This window comes from Jaculus jaculus, chromosome 3, assembly GCF_020740685.1.
Source record: "Jaculus jaculus isolate mJacJac1 chromosome 3, mJacJac1.mat.Y.cur, whole genome shotgun sequence".
In the NCBI taxonomy this organism is placed as follows: Eukaryota; Metazoa; Chordata; class Mammalia; order Rodentia; family Dipodidae; genus Jaculus; species Jaculus jaculus.
The window spans coordinates 82,251,808-82,273,834 of NC_059104.1; the positions used below are offsets into that span (position 1 = coordinate 82,251,808).

At 38.3% G+C, this 22,027-nt stretch overlaps 1 protein-coding gene across 2 annotated transcripts in view; it reads left to right on the forward strand.

Annotated features, from left to right (window-relative positions):
* Window positions 1-22,027, forward strand: part of Arhgap32 (Rho GTPase activating protein 32) — a 340,655-nt gene that overhangs the window by 56,658 nt on the left and 261,970 nt on the right. The window contains exon 1 of one of the 2 annotated variants that reach the window (XM_045146280.1): window positions 20,029-20,112. The exons of the other annotated variant lie outside the window; for it this stretch is intronic. Coding sequence (XP_045002215.1) covers window positions 20,111-20,112 — 2 coding nt within the window. The 5' untranslated portion in view covers window positions 20,029-20,110. Of the gene's footprint in view, window positions 1-20,028; window positions 20,113-22,027 lie in introns of those variants that run through there. 2 annotated transcript variants of the gene reach the window in all.

Consider the following 22,027-nt stretch of genomic DNA (forward strand, 5'->3'; position numbering starts at 1 on the left):
TAGGGAAAGAAGGGATTTATTTCAAGCTTACAGGTCCAGGGTGGATGTTCCATCAGAACCTGCTTCCATACATCCAAAGAGAGAAACAACCAAACAACTCGTGAAAACCAAAAGTAGCAAGTAAAAAAGGGGGGGGGGGCAGCAAACAGCAAGGACCAAACAGAGCTCAAACCTCTCTGCAGACCTTTGGCTGGAAGGGGATCCACCCCCACCCACACCTTAGGGCTGGATCCCAGGATCTGACCCCAGTGACACCTCCTCCAGCCATGTGGCTGGAGATGACCCAAGTTACAATCTTAATAAAACACCACAGTCTTCAGCTTATCATACCTAGTATATATATTGCTGAGTTTTGAACCCAGGGCCTCATGAATGTAGACAAGCACCTTATTAACTGAGCTACAACCCCAGTCCTGGCATCATGTTTACTGCAACATTGTTTGTTAATGCCCCCAAACCCAGGCCACAACACTATTATTTAGTATCAAAAATGAAGCACATCATTCTTGGCCAGTTTGACTTAGGAGAAGGAGCTCATGTGGTGATGTACTAAGAAGAGACAAAGAAATTGTTCCCCTTTTACATTGCTGGTGGCTTTTCAAAAAACTTAATACTTGTAGAAAAGCATAAAATATCTCTGAAGTACTATCAGATCATCTGTACCATTTGAATGTTATAATTTTTATATCTAATGATATAGTCCAGGAAAGTAACTATATATTCAAAGATGTTAATTATGAAACTTACACAAATTGAGTAGTGTTAAACTTTGAAAAAAATGTTTATCTCTATGCTTTAGTTTTCTTAATCATGAAGCGGAAGTTATATAGGTTGATTATCTCTATTCTGAAATATTCTAAAATCTGAAGTTCTTTGAGCTACTTTAATGCCCCAAATAGAAAATTCCACACCTAATCCTATGTAATGGGATGTAGTAAAAACACAAGGAAACTAAAAATATTGCATAAAATTACCCTTATGATATGTGCAAAGTAATAGATGACACATAAAAGTTAATTTTTTTTTTTTGTTTAGAGTTGGGTCCTGTTTCTAAAGTATACTCTGTGTATATACAAATATTCCAAAATGAGAAAAAGTTCTGACATCTGAAGTTCTGGTCATTTCATATAAAGAATATTCAACTTGTAGCACTTCCTTCATTGAGCTGCTGATGAAATGAAATTATCTACATACATACATGTATGTATGTATGTATGTATGTATGTATATGGTCTTACATAATGGACTGACATATGTAGGGCATTCAAAGTTAGCTGCTACTGTGTATGTGTTTATTATTAGTAGTAGTTTAGTTTAGTTTTTTGAGGTAGGGTTTCACTCTGGTCCAGGCTGACTTGGAATTCACTATGCAGTCTCAGGGTGAGGCGATTTTCCTATCTCTGCCTCCTGAGTGCTGGGATTAAAGGCATGTGCTACCACACCTGCCTCATTTTGATACATATATTTTATTTCTTAGAGACATAATGATGGTATTATGCCAGATACAATGTTAAGGGCAATGATAGATAAATAAAAATTGTGATTCTACTTTACAAGACACTTACAATTTATTTAGAAGTTGTGTTAGTGTTTCATAATTCTGACAAAATATTGAGTAAGTCCACTTTAGGCTCTATTTTGGCTCTTGGCTTCAGAGATTTCAGTTGTGGTCTGCTGGTTCTGTTGTTCCTGGGCCTGTGGCGGGTTGGAGCACCATGGGAAAGGGAGTAGTGCTACTGTGTTGCTCACTTTGTAGCTTCTGGAAGCAGAAGGAAACAGGAAGGGCCAAGGGGCAAAGAGGCAGCTCTCAATCCTTCCTCCAACTGTTCCTACCTCCTAGTAGCCCATCAATGGAATAACAATCTCTTGATTTCAGTGTCAACAGGTGGAGATACCAAGCATTCAACAATTGAGGGTGTTTGAAGGATATTCAAACTATAATGGTACTAAATGCAGTCTATTGAGAAATAATCTTTTCTCTTTTAGAGAGAGAGGAAGAGAATTGGCATGTCAAGGCCTCAGCCACTGCAGTCAAACTCCAGATGCTTGCACCACCTAGTGGGCATGTGCGACCTTGTACTTTGTGTGTCTGGCTTATGTGGGATCTGGAGAATTGAACATGGTTCCTTAGGTTTTGCCGGCTAATGCTTTAACCACTTAACCATCTCTCCAGCCCTTTTGAGAGATAATTTTAATTATGGGTCTATACATGCCCTCCTTGTGGTGACATACAAAGTTACCATGAAGGTTCTCAGTACAGGACTTTATTTTAGGCTTCTAGTCACTGAGCTTTAGATGACAGAATTTTGAGAGTTAGGATTATGGAGTAAAGTTATCGAGTAAAGTTACAAGTGGGCAAACTAAGCTTATATCTAGTGGATTGGCATTAGGGAACATACAGCTGGGGGGAGAGAGGATTTTTTTTTTTTTTTTGTAATGATTTGAATGCCAAGCTGAGGAAGTTTTAATTCATGTCACATGGCAGAAAGCTCTTGTGACCCAGTAAAAAGGAATTTTAGGGGCCTGGAGGGATGGCTTAGTGGCTCAGATGTTTGCCTGCAAAGCCAAATGACCCTGGTTTGATTACCCAGGACCCACGTTAGCCAGATGCACAAGGGGGCACATGCATCTGGAGTTTGTTTGCAGTGCCTGGAAGCCCTGGTACACCCATTTTTTCCCTGTTTCTCTCCCTCTTTCTCTGTCAAATTAAAAAAAATATTTTAAAAAGTAATTTTAAGGTAATTGAAAAACTACAGAGTGGTATGGTAAAGGCAGCAGAGTTGGGAAATGGAAGTATGCTTTTTGCTTATTTATTCATTCTTTCATTCAAAAAAACATTTGTTGGTGCGGCAATGGTGGTACAGTGGTGAGCATAACTGTTTTTGAAAAAGCATTTGTTGGGTTGGGGATGTATTCAGTATTAAGAGTGCTTGTGTAGCATGTTCTGGGGCCCCCATGGGCTTGAGTCCTAGCACTGAAAAAAAAGAAAGAAAACAACAAAAAAAACAAAAGGATTTTCACCTATTCTTTACTGTGTTTTATGCTTTGAACTGAGAATCCCTCTGTTGTCATATTTACTTGATTATGATTCATAGAGGCATTTCAGGATGTAGACAATGAAGGAAACCAATGTGGTATTTGTGGGAATGAAAAATAGGTTAGATGTCAAATGCATTATAGATGGAATGACAGTTTTATTAAGTTAATGTATGGAGTAAGGGAGTTAAAGATAGCTTTTGGGTTTTAAATCTCAGGGACTTCAGACTTAACTGCATTTAGAAATCTTTAGTGCACATTGGGAAACTAGTAGATGGACAAACAGTGATTTGCATTTGACTGAATGAACTGCCAGTAAAACATTCCCTTGGTAATGCTGGCAGTATGGAATTGCAACTGGAACTGCAGGGAGTAAGTAATTACAGAATTAAGAATAGAGATTGTGCTGGACTTGGCTCATGCCTGTAATTCCAGCAGTCAGGAGTTTAAGGGAGGATTATCATGAATTTGCAGCCACCCAGGACTAGAGTGAGTTCTAGGCCAGCCTAGGCTTGACTAGGCTAGAGTGAAACCCTTCCTTAAATACATATATACATACATGTATGTATGTATGTATGTATGTATATAACTTATAGAGGTGGTGGATGAGGCTATGTAAGCCAGTAGTGTTATGGAAGAGCATGGTGTTGGTGGTGTTTCTGTTAGCACTGGTCAGTCCAGAGCTGAACAGTTTAGTTTAAAAGAATCAAAATATCAAATGTATCTTTTTGAAGTGTACTTTAAAAAATATTTTATTTTTATTTATTTGAGAGAGATTGGGAGAGAGAACAAGAAATGATAGATTCACCAGGGCTTCTAGCCATTGCAATCAAACTCAAAATACATGCACTACCTTGTACATCTGGCTTACATAAGTTCTGGGGAATTGAACCTGGGTCCTTTGACTTTGTGTAGGCAAGCGCCTTAACTGCTAAGCCATCCCTCCAGCCCCTTGAAATGTATTTTTATTTTTTAAGTTAGCTTACAAAGTAATAGATTTCTCTGTGGGGTTTTCATATATACTTCCTTTTGGTTGATTCTGCCCTCTTGTTTCTCCTGTTCCCCTTTCACTGCTCTAACCTTGCCCTCAGTATCCCTCTCCATTTTGTTCTGTAGTTTCCCCTACAGCCCTACCCCCAGGCCTCTTTCCCTTCCCCAGTCACATTAACCCCTTTGTAGTTAGTTTCCTGACCTTCACCCATATTTATGTCCATGTGGATACATGTAAGTTGGAGGAACATATAGTGTCTATGTAGGTCCATGTGCATGTGAGGAGGCTAGAAGTTGACATGGAATGTTTTCCTCATCATTCTACACTATATTTATTGAGGCAAAATATCTCATTGAATCCAGAGCATATGAATTGAGCTGGTCTACCTAGCCAGCTTGCCTTGGGGAGCTACATCTCTCCACCTTCTGAGTGCTGGGATTATAGGCATGCTCCCCTAGCCTGACATTTACATCAGTACTAGAGATCCAGACTCAGGGCCTGATGCTTGCCTAATAGTCACTTAACCACCTGATTCATTAACTTAGCCCTGGTATTTATCTTTATGAATCTGGGTTACTTCACTTGATATAATTATCAGTTCCATCCATTTTCCTGAATTCATAATTTCATTTTTATTTATGGCTAGGAATATATATCTCTATTTATGTCTATATATATATGTATTTCATCCATCATCTACTCATTTGATGAAATCTGATGATATTCTAATTTTACTTTTTAAAAATGTTTTATTTTTATTTATTTTATTTGTTTTGCTTTTGGAGGTAGAGTCTCGCTCTAGCCCAGGCTGACCTGGAATTCACTCTATAGTCTTAGGGTGGCCTCAGACTCACAGCAATCCTCCTACCTCGGCCTCCCAAAGGCTGGTATTAAAGGCATGTGCCACCATACCCGGCTAAAAACATTTTATTTTTATTGATATATTTGAGAGAGAGAGAGAGAGAGAGAGACAGAGAGGAGGAGGGAGAGAATGGGCTTGCCAGGCTCTGTGGCCACTGCAAATGAACTCCAGACACATGCACCATTTTGTGCATCTGGCTTATGTGGGTCTTAGGGAATTGAACCTGGGCCCTTTGGCTTTGCAGGCAAGTGCCTTAACTGCTAAGCCTTCTTTCCAGCCATATTTTTACTTTTTTTGATTTATTATATTTAGGTATCAATGGATATTTTTGAAAGTGGCAGTACATTTGATTTTTTAAATCATTAGACTTTGAATTATTGAGTAATTTAGCCAAAATTATTGAGTTGTGACTTTGAAGGGCTTCTGTGTATGAGCTTATTGCATATACTTAATTTCACCAAATCTAGTAGAAATAACCAACTTGAAGTATCACAATTGACTATCTAAATACTTTCTTCATATTTCACTTTTTTCACATAAAATATCATGACATTTTAATGAAGTATAAATTACTTTGCTTATATCCTTCAAAATTAATTTTTTTTTCTTGAAGTGACTCTGAGTGTAAGCTATGTATATTGTGCAGCATTTTGATGGAATGTTCTGTAGATATCTGTTAGGTCCGTTTGTTCCATGACATCATTTAATTCAGATGTCTGTTCTGTTTATTTTTTGTCAGGATGACCTGTCAATTGATGAGAGTGAGGTGTTGAAGTCACTCACTATAATTGTGTTTGATGTTATCTGTGACCTTAAGTCTAATAGTATTTGTTTGATGAAACTGGGAGTCCTCATGTTAAATGCATATATGTTTAGGATTGTAATGTTTTCCTGTTGGAGGGTTCCTTTAATCAATATAAAATGACTTTCTTTATCTTTCCTCACTAATGTTGGTTTGAAGTCTATCCTGTCAGCTATTAGGATAGTGACCCCTGATTGTTTCCTAGGCACATTTGCTTGAGATACCATTTGCCATTCTTTCACCCTAAGACAGTGTCTAGCTTTTATTGAGACATGAGTTCCATGGAAACAAATGACAGGATCCTGCCTTTTAATCCAGTCTTCAAGCCTGTGTCTTTTGGAGGGGGTATTAAGACTATTAATATTAAAAGTTATTATTGAAAGGTATGCATTTATTCTTGCCATTCTTATTTTGTAGTGTTTCCTGTTTTCTCTTTACTCACTTGTTTTAACTGTTGAGTGTGGTTTATTTTTTTCCTATTTTCTCCTGTGTGTGTTTTGCTTTCTCTTCTGCATGAAGAATTCCTTCAAGTGTTTTTTGTACAACTAGTTTAGTTGTCATAAATTCCTTTAGCCTATTTATGTTGTAGAATGTCCTTATTGCTTCAGCATTTGGAAAGATAGTATTGCAGGATAAAGTAATCTTGGTTTACAGTTGTTACTTTCAGAACTTGGAATACATCATTCCAAGCCCTTTTTCTGGTTTTTAATGTTTGTGTTGAGTAATCTGCAGTTATTCTGATGACTTGCCTTTGTAGGTGATTTGCTTTTTCTCTCTAACTGCTTTCAATATATTTTCTTTGGTTTGTGTGTTTAGTACTTTAATCATAACATGGCGAGGAGAGGTTCTTTCCAGGTTTGTCTGGTATTGTAAAAGCTTCTCATATCTGCATTGACATTTCTTTCCCAATTTGGGGAAAATTTTCTCTATGATTTTGTTGTAAACACCTACTAATCCTCTGGATTGAAATTCTTCTCCTCCTACTATACCCTGAATTTTTATATTTGATCTTTTCACACTGTCTTGGGTATCTTGAAGTTCCCATTCATACCTTCCTGTTAGCTTGTCTTTGTCTTTGTTGGACTGTATTAAGTCTGCCACCTGGTCTTCTAGTTTATACAGTCTATTCTTTCTTTCATCCATTCTACTGGTGAGACTTTCCACAGAGAGTTTTTTATTTCAATGACTGTTCTTCAGAGCTAGGATTTCAGCCTGGGTTTTCTCCAGTAGTTCTATTTCCTTACTCTATCTTGTAATGACCTCCTTATTTCATTAAGCTGGTTTCCTGTGTTGTCTTTCAGGAGTTTGTTTTCCTCTTTAATTCCTTTGTTTTCCTTTCTGATTTCTTTGAATATAGATACAGTCATTGTTTTGAAATCTTTGTCAGGCATTTCATCTAAAACAGTCTCATTCGTGATCATTTCTGATGGATTTGTAATTTTTGGTGGGATTATACTGTCTTGATTCTTTGTGTTTCTTGTATTATAATGTAACAACTTTTGCATCCTGAATTTATTTGATGCTTGGGTTTTCTGCTTATCTGCAGTGTTCTTAGATATGGCAATCCACCTTTATACGCTTTCAGGATATGAGTTTAAGGTGCTAGGTGTAGTTCTTGTACCCCAATCCAGATGCCAGAGTAACCCTAGGTGTTGGGTTTGCTTGCTAAGCAAGTATTCTAGTGGACTGGGTGGAACAATTTACTGGCTAATTCTAAACGCCAACTGAACAATACACACATTCAATAAAAACTAGCACAAAGTATGCAGTTGTGGGGGTTAAAACAGATATTCTTATAGCAGCAAAATCCCTAAGAGGGTGTGTTGTGCTATACCCTTAATCTTCTCAGCTGAGAGGTAGAGATTTCTGTTCTGAATTGGATTCCACGTCAGCCTGGATCTGGATCAGACCCTGCCCCCAATAATGACAGAAGCAAAAGACAAAGGCCCTATAAATGTGAAAGCATCAAAGGCAGCAATATTCAATCCCCAAATACAGCTTATTTGACCATGGTCATGCTAACCAAGATTATATAACCCATAACCTGCCTGAACATGGAAATAGAGATTATGTCTTCCAATGCAGGCCTATGTACCTTTTTTTTTTTTTTTTTTTTTTTGGTTTTTCGAGATAGGTTCTCACTCTGGTCCAGGCTGACCTGGAATTCACTATGTAGTCTCAGGGTGGCCTTGAACTCATGGCGATCCTCCTACCTCTGCCTCCGGAGTGCTGGGATTAAAGGCGTGTGCCACCACGCCCGGTATGTACCTGTATTTTTGGTCAGTCAGCCTCGTCACCTTTTGGGGTGGCTTCCAATCTCACCAGTGCTGGGTGCTCACCTCAATCCCTCTGTGTTGTGCTGTGGAACTGGAGCTTTGATCACCTGTGCTGGCTGTGCTGCCACTGAAGGCTGAATGCCAGAGGTTGGCATTTCTGATGGTTGGGGGATGGGAATGCGCAGGCTCATGGAGTTGCTCATGCTGTTCCACGTGTACCCTTTCATTAGCTCCTTAGTTGATCTTCAGATTTCTTAAGTTTTCAAGAAGGCTGATAAAATTGAAAAGTCCCCTTGTTTGGTCCCTGCTGCTGCCACCTTGTGGCTTGCCTGGTGGGATGGTGCCATGCTGGGTGGTTGCATGGATCCCACAGATCAGTGGGCCACAAGTGCCTTAATGGGATTCTGGGCATTTTCCTTCTTTCTAGTGAATCTTGGTCTCTCCAGCTTCTCTGCTGTGTGTAAGAATAACCTATACTCCTTCACTTTTTATTAGAAGAGTATATTTTGCTGTGGATTTGCTTCAATCCCTCCCTTGTCTGGTTTGTAATGTTTCCTATGCCACCATCTTTCCTGGAAGTCCAGTAGTAGATTTTTATTTTTTATTTTATTTTTCTTATCAGTATACTCATGAGTTTCAATTTTATTCTCAGGATTACAATTTGTAGATCTTTTCATTTTCTATTTAGGTGTTTTAATTTTTAATGCAAATTTCAGCTCTAGATAAAATTTTGACACATGTTCAAAATCTTAGTTTCGGATATCAGAAAGCTATATTGAACTTGAAGTCATAGACCAACATCTTTGATATCAGATGGGAGTTTAACATTCCTTAGTGCATAAAACAAGAGTCTTGGATTTGGTCATGCTTAAATTTGAAATCTTAATACTGTTGTTATTTTGAAAAGCTTACTTAAAATATCTTGAGTCAGTTTTCCTAATGAGCACAATCAGATTAAACCTAGCTACTTACTATATGGTGTTGATATGTGAGTTAAAATATGTGTGGACCATGTAGTTGGCATATGATAAATAATGTGCATTTAGTTTATATACATGGACTAGTGAATGCATATATTTCTGTAACTTAGTATCTCTGGTATATTACTTCTAATTTTCCAAAGACAATAATACTTAGCTTTCATTTTAAAATTCCTCCATTTGTCATAATATCCAGTCATTTCATTTTTATTTTTTCTTTTGCATGATGAATGTGTGGGCTGTGCATGTATGTGTATGCATGTTCATGGGTGTGTGTGTGTGCGTACGCTTACTGGTGTGTATGTGGAGGCCAGAGGTCAATGTCAGGTATACAGTATGATTAATTCAAATCAAATAACATTATAATCTTTGAGTTGCAGAGGTAGCTTTATTAGAGAATCTGTGTTTCTCTGTAAGCTGTTTATTGTTAACATTTTGTGGTATAATTGTACTCCTTAGATGTTTTTAGCCTGTATCTCTCAGCTGAAATATCTGCCTTCATCAGTTACACAAAGTGCATATCTTAATTAACTCAGAAGGCAACAATCAGAAAAATGTTATCTTTCCAGAGTTTTGAATATCAATGATAAGATGTAAGTCAGTCACAGCTATAACTAAAAGACTCAGTTCTTCCCAACTGTAAATAAATGTTACCTGTGTATTCTCAATGATTCTCTTTTACAAGATCTAAAAGAGTAAAATTCAAGCCATGCCAGTCCTTTATGGTGAACAGTTTTTGAATTGGATCTCTCTGTTTATTTTCTTCATGGTAGAAATAGGTTCATCTTGGCAGTGATCCTATTAGTCATTTTCTAGTGTACTTAACTACTGTCTATTTTATCATAGCCCATCCCCAGCTAGTACTGCAGTGATCTAACTCTATTCATCTGGGCTCTGTCCATCAACCACCTCCAAGGCCTGAAAGTCAGCAAGAGTAGAGACCCTACCCCTTCTATACCCATTTCAGCTGGAAGTAATCAGGTGGATGTGTTGCCTATCTATAGAATGATTTTAGGGTTTCAACTCCTGAGGAGTGGAATGTTAGCTAGACAAGCATTAGCAGACTTGGAAACCATTTAATATGTGACTCTGCCCCATGGTTAAGTTTGCCCTTGCTTCACACTTAAAATTCCTTATCTAAGCGAAGAGGATAGAGTTGTCCAGGCTTTGTTGAGGTCTATTAGAGGTAGCTTCTCCTGGCCAAAAGAATAGACTCTGAGTTCTTTCTCTGGCTCTGGGTGAAGACATAACATTTTAAACTACCTAAAGCATAAGATTTCAAAGATGTACTGTGGTCTAGTCCCTTAAGAGCTAAGCCAGCTGAGACTGTCAGTTACTAGGTTAGGAGACCATTCTACAGGAAGGCTTTTTCACTTGAAGACATGCTAAGGATTTGGGAGGAAGAATTTTCTCCTTAATGAGGTCATGTACTGATACCCACTGGAGCCCCTCTTTGTATTCAGCTGCTTACAGAGTTTTATTGTCAAGCCTGCTGCTGTCCTGAGTCTAACTCAAAAAGCATAACTTACTATTGCCCTTCATTTCTCTTCTTTGGACACTGATGCTAGGCCTTCTCACTGTTTTGTCAATATATGCCTTTGCTTTATTCACAAAACAAATGAATTTGAGAAACTCAAACCTAACAAACAATAATACAAAGCCATCTTTCCTTACCTAGGATAGTTTTTTTTTTTTTTTAAATTTTTATTAACATTTTCCATGATTATAAAATATATCCCATGGTAATTCCCTCCCTCCCCACCCCCACACTTTCCCGTTTGAAATTCCATTCTCAATCATATTACCTCCCCATTACAATCATTGTAATTACATATATACAATATCAACCTATTAAGTATCCTCCTCCCTTCCTTTCTCCACCCTTTATGTCTCCTTTTCAACTTACTGGCCTCTGCTACTAAGTATTTTCATTCTCACACAGAAGCCCAGTCATCTGTAGCTAGGATCCCCATATGAGGGAGAACATGTGGCGCTTGGCTTTCTGGGCCTGGGTTACCTGACTTAGTATAATACTTTCCAGGTCCATCCATTTTTCTGAAAATTTCATAACTTCATTTTTCTTTACCGCTGAGTAGAACTCCATTGTATAAATGTACCACATCTTCATTATCCACTCATCAGTTGAGGGACATCTAGGCTGGTTCCATTTCCCAGCTATTATAAATTGAGCAGCAATAAACATGGTTGAGCATGTACTTCTAAGGAAATGAGATGAGTCCTTTGGATATATGCCTAGGAGCGCTATAGCTGGGTCATATGGTAGATCAATCTCTAGCTGCTTTAGGAACCTCCACACTGTTTTCCACAATGGCTGGACCAGATTGCATTCCCACCAGCAGTGCAGAAGGGTTCCTTTTTTTCCACATCCCCGCCAACATTTAGGATAGTTTTTTTTAAAAAATATTTATTTATTTATTTATTTGAGAGCAACAGACACAGAGAGAAAGACAGATAGAGGGAGAGAGAGAATGGGCGCGCCAGGGCTTCCAGCCTCTGCAAACGAACTCCAGACGCGTGCGCCCCCTTGTGCATCTGGCTAACGTGGGACCTGGGGAACCAAGCCTTGAACTGGGGTCCTTAGGCTTCACAGGCAAGCGCTTAACCGCTAAGCCATCTCTCCAGCTCTTACCTAGGATAGTTTTGAAGCAAATGTCTGAAATCATACCATTTTATCTATAGCTATTTTTTTTTGGTGGGGGGGTTAGGGTCTCTTTCTAGCCCAGGCTGACCTGGAATTCTCTCGGTAGTCCAAAGATGGCCTTGAACACACAGTGATCCTCCTATCTCTGCCTCCTGATTGTTGGGATTAAAGGCATGTGGAAGAGAGGAAAGTGGGAAAGGTTGGCTATGAACTCTCATTGTAGAACAGTTCTTAGAGTTTTGGGAAGAGCTGGTAGGAGCCTGTCAGAGGAGCTCCATATGTCCCTGAGCACACTTGCCTTTGTTTTCTCATGACATTTAGTTGTTGGTCAGGAGCAACTTGTGAGAAATGTGGTAGACAGAATTCTAAACATTCACAAAACAAATGAATTCCCATTCCTGTTTCCTGATTATCCAGTCAAATACTAATGTGGGTCCTCCCAGATGGAATTAAAGTCTCAAGTCCATTGACCTTAAGATGCAGAGATTATCTGGGTGGACTGACTAATGAAATGGATCCTTTAAAAGGGAGTTTTCTGATTCTGTTGGCAGAAGAAGAGATTGGACAAGCATTTCTGGCTCCAAGAAAGGAAAAGGACAAGAGCGTTCGGGTTGGTTGCCAAGACTGTCTAGTTAGTATCTTGATTTTGAATTCTGAGATCCTTTATTAGCATTACTGAACTTACCTAGCCATGACGCTCATGGTGTCAGATAAAAATTTTCCAAAAATCTAACTATTTTTTTGTTTGTTTGCAGTGCTAGTGATCACACCTATAGCTCTGTGCATGCCAGACAAATGCCATTAAACTACATCCTCAGCCCCACCATATAACTTTTATATGAAAGTGCAAATTTTAACTTCACAAACTTCATTTGTAACAAATACTGACAATTATTTGCCTTGAAATGTCAGGCTCTATTTATTTTCAAGAAACTCTCTGCCAAATATTGAGTAACTCTAATTTGTCTTCTGTCCTTTACTGTGAAAATGGTATTCCATGAAAAATGGCACTAGTTCCCTTCTGCCTCAGTCACTCAGCTGTTGTTCTCTGAGTAACCTCTGCTGTTTCCTCAGGTGTGACGTGCTTTATATGTACTTCCATACTTCCTGTCACCACGTAGGATGTTGGAAACATGTATACAGTTCTCAGGATGGGAATAGAATTAGTAATTGTACTGCTTCCTTTAGTGTAACTGCTGAAACTGCAAGTACATGTTCATGGAGCACACAGTGATTTGCCCACTTGCTTTTGTATTATTAGTACAACTAACACCCCAGTGACAAGGGCAGCAAGTTGTTATGAAAGTATTTTTACTTGGCAGACTCCTGAAAGGGTCCCAGAGACCTCAACTTCACTCTGGTAACTGCTGCTGCTATGTTATCACATTTTTAATAGCTACCTTTTCAATTGTAGCTCTTATAGCAGTTTTACAATGGTATTTCATTGTGGTTTAATTTTAATTTCTGTAGTGATTAATGACAGCATCTTTTTATAGTGTTTTTGAGAACCATCCTAATGTTCTTTCTGAAAAGGAACTAGCACTGGAATGGTAATGCATATCCACATTCCTGGCACTTGGAAGGTAGAGACTGGAGGAACATGAACTTGAGGCTAACTGGGCTGCATACTTAGACCTGGTCTCAAACAAAATCAGCTCAGATCATGCTTGCTCTTTTCATTCTAACTATTCTTTAAATTTATTCATTTGCTGTTTCATACATCTTTGTATTTTTTGTATTTTATTGAGCAATTGATACTACATTGTTAAATTTGTAAATTTCCTCTTTATACCTTCTGTATTATTTTTCTTGAAGTCTTCCTACTTTGTCTCAAACTATGTTAATTTAGTGAAGCAACTCTTCTATGCTGATAATCTTTGTGTTTTGACTCTCAAGGTATCTGTGCCTTTCTTTTCTTTTTTGGTGTGTGTATGTGTGTGTCATGTGAATGTGGTATGGTGTATGCACATGTATGTATGTGTCCTTGCAGGGCACTCACCTGAGATGAGGTAGGCTTGCCTGCAGTGGCTGGGACAGAATACTGGGTGTCCTGTTCTGTTATAGTTACTATCTTGTTGTTGGGACAAACACGTGACCAGAAGCTGCTTATGGGAAGAAAGGATTTATTCAGGTTTACAGATTTCAGGAGAACTTCATGATGGTGGAAGAAGCTGACTCACATCATCGTACATTCACAATAGATTGACAGTGAGCAAGAGTTTACTCTCAACACACAAAGCAGGGCTAGACTCAGGTCTGTCCCCAAACATACCATAGGGCTGAACTCCAACATTTGCCCTTGTTACATGCCACCTCCCCCAGCAGAGATCTGCATGCTAGGGGCTATGTTGTAAGCTCAATTGTAATAAAAAAAAAAAACCTAAGTCTGTGGGGCCATACATTTAAACAATCACATCCAAACTACCACGTCCTCCTTTTGGTCATCTTTTTTCTCTTGGGCTGTGTCTGTGAAGTATTTGATGTGATCCTGTTTGCAGTGTATGAATGTCCTTTGTAGCCTCTAGAGCCTGCTTTGGGATTTCTACCACTAAACCTCAGTTTTTGATGGATATTGGTGAGCCTGAAGTTCATCATTTGTCACCTCCAGCAAATAAGACTGGCTTTTGGCTTTGTGGTGGTTTGATTCAGGTGTCTCCCATAAACTTAGGTGTTCTGAATACTGGGTTCCCAGCTGATGGAGTTCTGGGAACTAACACCTCCTGGAGGGAGTGTATTGTCTGGGGTGGGCTTATGGTGTTATAGCCAGTTTCCCCTTGCCAATGTTTGGCAAACTTTTTTATTCCTCTTGTCCCCGTATGTGGGCCAGAGGGTGATGTCCACCCTCTGCTCATGCTATCGTTTTCCTCTGCTATCATGGAACTTACCCTGGAGCCTATAAGCCAAAATAAATCTCTTTTCCCCACAAGCTGCTCTTGGTTGGGTGATTTCTACCAGCAGTGCAAACCTGACTGCAACAGGCTTGAATTCTAGGAACACCCTAGCATGTGGGGTCTAAGTGTGTTTTCTTTGTAGAAAAATATTAAGTATATAGGTGTACTGTCTGTGAGTGTGATTTCCTGTTTTAAATAGTTGAGGTCCTGCTAGTTATACTGGCTATTTGTTGCTTTTGAATGTTGGTTTTATTTTGGGACTGAGATTATAATTAGGCTGAGGGAAGAGTCTGTCAGGGTAATGTTGCTACCAGCCTTTGAGCAGTAAGTAAAAAATGGTTGAAGAGTGAAGTTGAGTGTGGTGCAGTCTTTTTGTTTGTCTGATTTTTTTAAGAACCTCTGCTCCACCTTCCAGGTGCTGGGATCAAAGGTGTGTGCTACTGGCTTTTCTTAGGCAGTCTTAAAAGTTTAGCTGACTACTGGAAAATTCTGACAAGTTATCTTTAGTTGGGACAACTGGCTCACGTCTGTAACTTTTTCTTTTTCTTTCTTTTTTTAAGGTTGGGTCTCGCTGTAGTCCAGGCTAACCTGGAATTCACCATGTAGTCTGAAGATGGCCTCTAACTCACATGTTTCTCCTACCTCTGCCTCTTGAATGTTGGGATTAAAGGAGTGCACCACCATGCCCAGCCAAGTCTCTATCTTTTCAGTAGGTGTAGAGTTATTTGTTAATGAAATGGATATATTTTGAAAAGAGCTTTGTTAGGTGATTCAGTCTCTGTGCATGTGAGCATTATGGGGTGCACTGTACATGCTGTGCCGTGACGTGATGGGCAGTACCCGTATCAGCACATACATGTGGGAAGTACTCTGTGCTACAATTTATAATGGCTCTGACATCAGTAGGTATGGGAATTCTCAGAAATTTAGCTGCAGAATAAAAATGCCTCCAGGAAACAGTTATTTGCTTTCCTACACTATTTTAACGAAGTTCCTTACAGGTCTAGAAACAGCTACTTTTTTCCAGCTGCATGTGAAACATTTCCTCAAGTATTGTTAATTTAGGGGAAAGCCAAGTAATGTATTTTCAAGGATGTTTTATACACTAATCTGGATTGGCTAGGCAGTGTAATATTAAACTGTAGGTTTGCTTTCTTGGTTCCGAGGTAGTAATTACTACTCCTGTCAGTGCCACCATTGTTCCTGCACTGCAGTAGCAGCTACCTGTGTATTTCATCTTGCAGGTTAAAATATTTTTGTTGTTTGGTATCTGGGTACATTAACAATGTTACACTTATATATTTGTTAGTATCCACATTGTCTGTTGTAGCAAAGTTGATAAACATTAAAGTTCTCAAGTAACCCACCTTTGAAAAAGTTGGCACTTTTAAGGGATTCAGATACATGGTTCTTTTGTGATGTGCCCATACCTTGTCAGTAGCCTCTTTTCCACTATGCCTTTTGCTTGTTTTCACTTTCTCTACAAATCTTCTATCCTAACATAGAAGTATGGTCGCTTTAAGTTGGTGGTGACCAATAGAGTTTATCATGACAGAATGAAAAAGTTATTTTCATTATTTCAGAGTACTTGAGCCAATTATAAGTTACATGAAAAGTTGTTTTTAAAAATTTACCAAAACAAAATTCTGTAAGTATGATTTGAGAAAATAAATTAATAAAATGAAAATGACATTTTGGATGTTTTTTTTTTTGCAAATATTTATTTATATGTAGCCTATGCTTTAATCAGAAACAATTGATATTTCATGTATACCAAGCAGTTTCATCAGGTCTTGTATTTGTACCCACTTTTAGTAGGTATATGTAGTTAGTTAGTTAATGAAAGCTGGAGATGTAAGGTAATACAAGTAGGATTTAAGCCAAAGTAGTAGTATTAAACACCTATATTTGACAAAAATGAGTTAATTGGTATGGATATATTCTTTAAAATATACTTTAGCATTTAGATTTTCTTAAATTGCAAAACTGGTCTAGACAGTGAAAGAGTCTTAAATTTAAATTTTTTCTGTTTCCTTGTTCTTTGTCCGGAGGTGACTCTCACTCTACTTAAGTATAATTGGGCATGGCCAAGTGTTCTTCTGTAGGTGGCAGTGGCTATTAAGTAAAATTGCATGTATTACTTCAAAGTTGATGGCCACTAGTAAAGACTTGTCAGCTTTGTTTTATTACTGTTTCTTAGGACAAAGTCATCCCAGGCTGTTCCTTGAGAAAGAACAGTGGTAGCAGGCTGGCCTGGAATGTGCCACCCTCCTTCTACCTGCTAAGAGCTGGGTTACAGATACACACATACTTGGCACTATTAATCTCTTCAAAGGACATTTGTTTGTTGGTTTATTTATTTTCTATTTATTTATTTTTTTTTTTGGAGGGGGGTTGGAGGAGGATCCCCAGGCTGGCCTGAAATTTACTAAGTTTTACTTTTTTTTTTCCTTCTCCTAATTTTACTTTGTTGAATATTTGTATATAGCTATTGTATGTACTTTTTTTTTGTTGTTGTTACTGAAGTTTCTTTTCTGTTCCTTCACTTTCAATCTATTTGTATCTTTATATAGTAATGTGTTACTTAATGATGGAACAAATCCTGAGAAATGTTTTGTTAGAGAATTTAGTCATATAAGCATCATAGATTATACTTTCAAATTAAGACAGCTGTGACTATCGTGAGGCAATGTCTTGCGGGCCCACTGTGATATACATATGTGCTGAGTGGCAAATTTCCTGCACATTGGAAGGTATAAGCAACTACTGCAACTTTTTCAAAAGCAGCTGGGTCAACTCACCAGAGGTGTGGGGAGGGCCATCAGACCCCCACCTGAGATTCAGGTGTCCCTCTTTGCTGGCTATATGTAGTAATACCTGAGATCTCATAACCTGAGGTGGGGCAAATAGAATATATAGAGAGAAAAGATCTAGGAACAGTGAGCTCCACTGAAGTGTTCCCTGGAGTCTCCAATGCTCTGTAAGTAACCTCATACCGAGACTCAGGGTGGACCATTGTGGGGGTAATCCTTGTATAATGCATTCCACTGAGGTGGTGTCTGGAGTCTCATGCTCTGTAAGTAAGCCCTGAGGGAGAGCATCTATGGGGGTAATCCTGGCATAGTGAACCTTCCTGAAGTGCTGCTTTGGGTCTCATGATCTATAAGTAAGCCCTCACCCCAAAGCTGAGGAAGAAACATCTACAGGGATAACCCTGAGGTAGTGAGACCCACTGAGGTGCTGCTGTGTGCTGTCATACTCCTGGACATGGACACAGACAAGAGTTTCTAGAAGCAGACATAGGGAAGTCAGAATTCAAGGTGGGATGAAACTTCTTTGAGGTGTAGCTCCTGTGGGGTTCCCATGCTCTGTAAGTAAGCCCTTATCCTGAGGATAAGGGGAACATCCAAAGAGTGATTTTGACAAGGAATCTCCATCCAAGTGGCTGCCATGGGGCCCCAATTCCTATAAATAACCCTTCCTTATGCTCTGTGAGTAACTCCAATAAATTCATTGGCTTACTGAGCTAGTATTGGTCTAATTGTTCTTTGGTCTGCCATCCGAGCTCTATATAAAGTGAAGATGTGTGTCCATGTCTCCCCAGGGGAAAAGTTTCCTGTGACAATATGATTTATTTTTGGCCAAAATGTCCTTAATGTAGCACTTGACTGTGTTTAGAATGTGTCTCATGTAAACCACATGTAGTTGAATCATTTTCTAAAGAAAACCATTCTGCTAATGGACTATTTAATTGAAAGATTTGATCCATATGCATTTACCATAGTTAATGCTAAGATAGGATTTATGGAGCTGGAGAGATTCCTCAGTGGTTAAAGGTGCTTGCTTGCAAAGCCTGAGGGCTCTGGTTTGATTGATTCCCTAGTACCCACCTAAAGCCAGAAGCACAAAGTGGAACACATGTCTGGAATTTGCAATGCCTGGAGGCCCTGACATGCCCATATTCACTCTCTTTCTGTCTGCCTTGTTCTCTCTCTCTCTTTTTCTTAAATAAATAAATAAAATATGCAGTTTTTTTTAAAAAAGATAGGATTTATACTTGCCATTTTGGTATTTCTTTTTTGTTTGTTTCTTTTTTTTTTAATTTTTATTTATTTATTTTATTTTGAGAGCGACAGACACAGAGAGAAAGACAGATAGAGGGAGAGAGAGAATGGGCGCGCCAGGGCTTCCAGCCTCTGCAAACGAACTCCAGACGCGTGCGCCCCCTTGTGCATCTGGCTAACGTGGGACCTGGGGAACCGAGCCTCGAACCGGGGTTCTTAGGCTTCACAGGCAAGCGCTTAACCGCTAAGCCATCTCTCCAGCCCTTTTTTGTTTGTTTCTTTATTCAGCCAGTGAGTATACTTTTCCATACTTGACCTTAGCCAAAATGTCCAAGGGCAATAAAATATTGTTTGCTGTTAAGTATTCTCTAGATCAGCATTTTAATTTTATTTTCTCATATTTTGCTATATTTTTGAGTTTGATTTTGGTTACCCTAGGGGTTATAAACATTGATGAATGTTTTAAATTACAAAATTGTAGTTTGGATTAATACCAGTTTATCTTCAACATCATGTAAAGATCTTTGTTTTTAAATAACAGCTTTTGTGTCTTTCCTTTGCACTACTAGACTATGCAGTATGTCCTTTAAACATTGTATGCCATCAGCACAGATTTAAAGTTATTAATTTATGCTGGTGTCTTTCATATTAGATAGAAAAATATATCTGACCCAAATTTTGCTTCTTTTTTACGTTTGTAATTTCTTTTCTTAAGTTCATTAGTCCTTTATCTGTATTCTGTTTGCAGTATAATGGTTTTTCATGCCAATATACAGAATTTTATTTATTAGCTGTTGTGGGACAGGATTGCTAAGTACAAATCAGCTCTTAACTATATATGAAGGGTCCTTTGTACAGGATAGGTCATTTCTCTGTTGTTACTTTTCTTTGGTCAGTTTATGATTTTTAATTAAATGTATTTTATTTTTATTTATTTGACAAAGAGAAAGAGGGAGGGGGAGGGGGGAGAGAAAAAGAGAAGAATGGGCATGCCAGGGTCCCCAGCCACTGCAAATGAACTCAACACATGCGCCATCTTGTGCATCTGGCTTACATGAGTCTTGGAGAACTGAACCTGGGTACTTTGGCTTTGCAAGCAAACGCCTTAACCACTAAGCCACTCCTCCAGCCCCAGTTTACAGTTTTTTTTTTCGGGGGGGGGGGGCGTTCTTATCCTGCTTTGTCGTGTTAGTTTAATACTTTTTATCAAATTTAGAAAGTGGTTGTATTTCCTCAAGTATTGTTTTTGTTTAATTTTCTTCTCTTAGAGCCATTATATGTGCGATAATATGCTTATTGGTATTTAAAAGGTCTCTCTCTTTTTGTATGTATGTGTATATACATATTATATACATACATATACAAATATTACATATACCTAAGCACACATATATGCATTCATGTATATGTATTTCTTTCCCTTGCCTTTTTTCTAGCCTGGATAATTCTACTCGACTTGTCTTCACATTGGCATTGATATCTACTGTCTACCACTTCTCTGACTGAATGCAAAGCCTCAACTCACAATGGTACAACCAGGTTGACTATGTACGTGGATTGTATGTTCTTCTTTTTTTCTTTTTTTTTTTTTTTTTAGAGGCTAGGTGTACCTCACCTCTCTTTTTCTTTTTTTTTTCTTTTAATTTTATTTATTTATTTATTTATTTAAGAGCGAAAGACAGATAGAGGGAGAGAGAGAGAATGGGCGCGCCAGGGCTTCCAGCCTCTGCAAACGAACTCCAGACGCGTGCGCCCCCTTGTGCATCTGGCTAACGTGGGACCTGGGGAACCGAGCCTTGAACCGGGGTCCTTAGGCTTCACAGGCAAGCGCTTAACTGCTACGCCATCTCTCCAGCCCTGTATGTTCTTCTTGTATCAGTACAAGGAAGACTGTCAGTTCTTCCCCCAGGAAAGCCATAAACTAATTAAGTTGGTATCTACTCATTTCTATCTTGAAATTTCTGTTATGTTCCTTTTTATAAGGAACTGTTATATAAACTATCCATATAGTAATGTGTTGGTTATTGATGACTGACATGTATATACAACAAAGGTTATACCATATAACTTGGTATGTACTAGGTTATACCATCCAGGTGTGTGATAGTACACTCTTAACATGTTAACACAGGATGAAACTGCCTTTCCCAGATCATGCCTCTGTTAAATAACACATTCTACTTGCTTCACGAGTGCCAAATGTGATTTGGCTGAGTGTTATATGTAGGCAGATGCCCTGTTGAATCTTTCTGTGCCTGGAACTCTTTCTGGAGATCATATTGTCGTCTTAATTGCTTTTTATTCTTTGTAGAGTCGTGGTGGATAGAAATTTGTTCAGTGTCTTTGACAGGAGGATAGAATTCATTTTTTGTTTTGTTGTAGTACAGCTGTCTTTTACTTCTGTAGCTATTTATTTAAAGGAATGTTTACTATTTAAGTTGGCATTGAAACCAAATCTTTATTTTAGATGTTTTTTAAAGTTTTGTGGGAAAAAAAAAAACTGTATCCATAAAAGTAAGTAGATTTGTTTTCCACTTCCTGTCTAAATTTTGCCCAGATTGTGTCTTAAGAGTACAATTTGGTCTTTTCCTATAGTCATTCCTGCCATTGGTCACCCTTCTTCCTCTTTTCCTGTTTTGTATTTCACTGTTTCTTATGTTCTTGTGCTTCAACTTGGAGTGGCTAGAGAAAAGAAAAAGCAAGAAACAATAATATAACTCTTCTTTTTCACTGGTGATATGTGCATCAGAGTTTAGAAACAAGAAGCAATGTACTACTAAATTATTAAAGTATAAATAAATTTATAGGTGAAGTAGTATTTTGTATAGAATCAGTAAAAGAAGTTGCATACTAAAAACACGAAGTAGTAGGAGGTTATGAAGAACAGTAACAATGTATTTTCCCATGTGTATTTCAAAATAGTACAAAAATAGAAATGAGAATGATAAGCTTCCCCTTGCCTTTTTTTTTTTTTTTTGCTTTAAAAAAAATTCTTAGAGATACAGCCATTCTGAACTTACTATGCCATAAAACTTAGGCTGTAGTTCTGTCTTAAGCTGAGGAAGTTTCATGTGTCATTTCATTGTAGAAGGACATACCATTTTGAATGAAAAGATTTTGATTTAAGTTCTGGCTTTTCCCCTTAGTAGCACTGTGCCCTTGGGAAAATGGCTTCATATGTCTGAACTAGCATGCTAAAGAAAATATTAGAGTGTCAGCTTTCATGTACTTCCTGATAAAACTTGATCACGTAAACTTCCATATTATTATCATGTACTTGTTTGAGGATTTTGTAAGCCTGCTTCTCTTGTTGTATTCCTTCGTCGTCCTCGTCCTCCTCCTCCTCGTCGTCGTCGTCTTCTTTTCTTTTTTGATTTTTTTGAGGTAGGGTCTCACTCTAGGCTAGGCTGACTTGGAATTCTCTGTGTAGTCTCAGGGTGGCCTCAAACTCTCTGCAATCCTC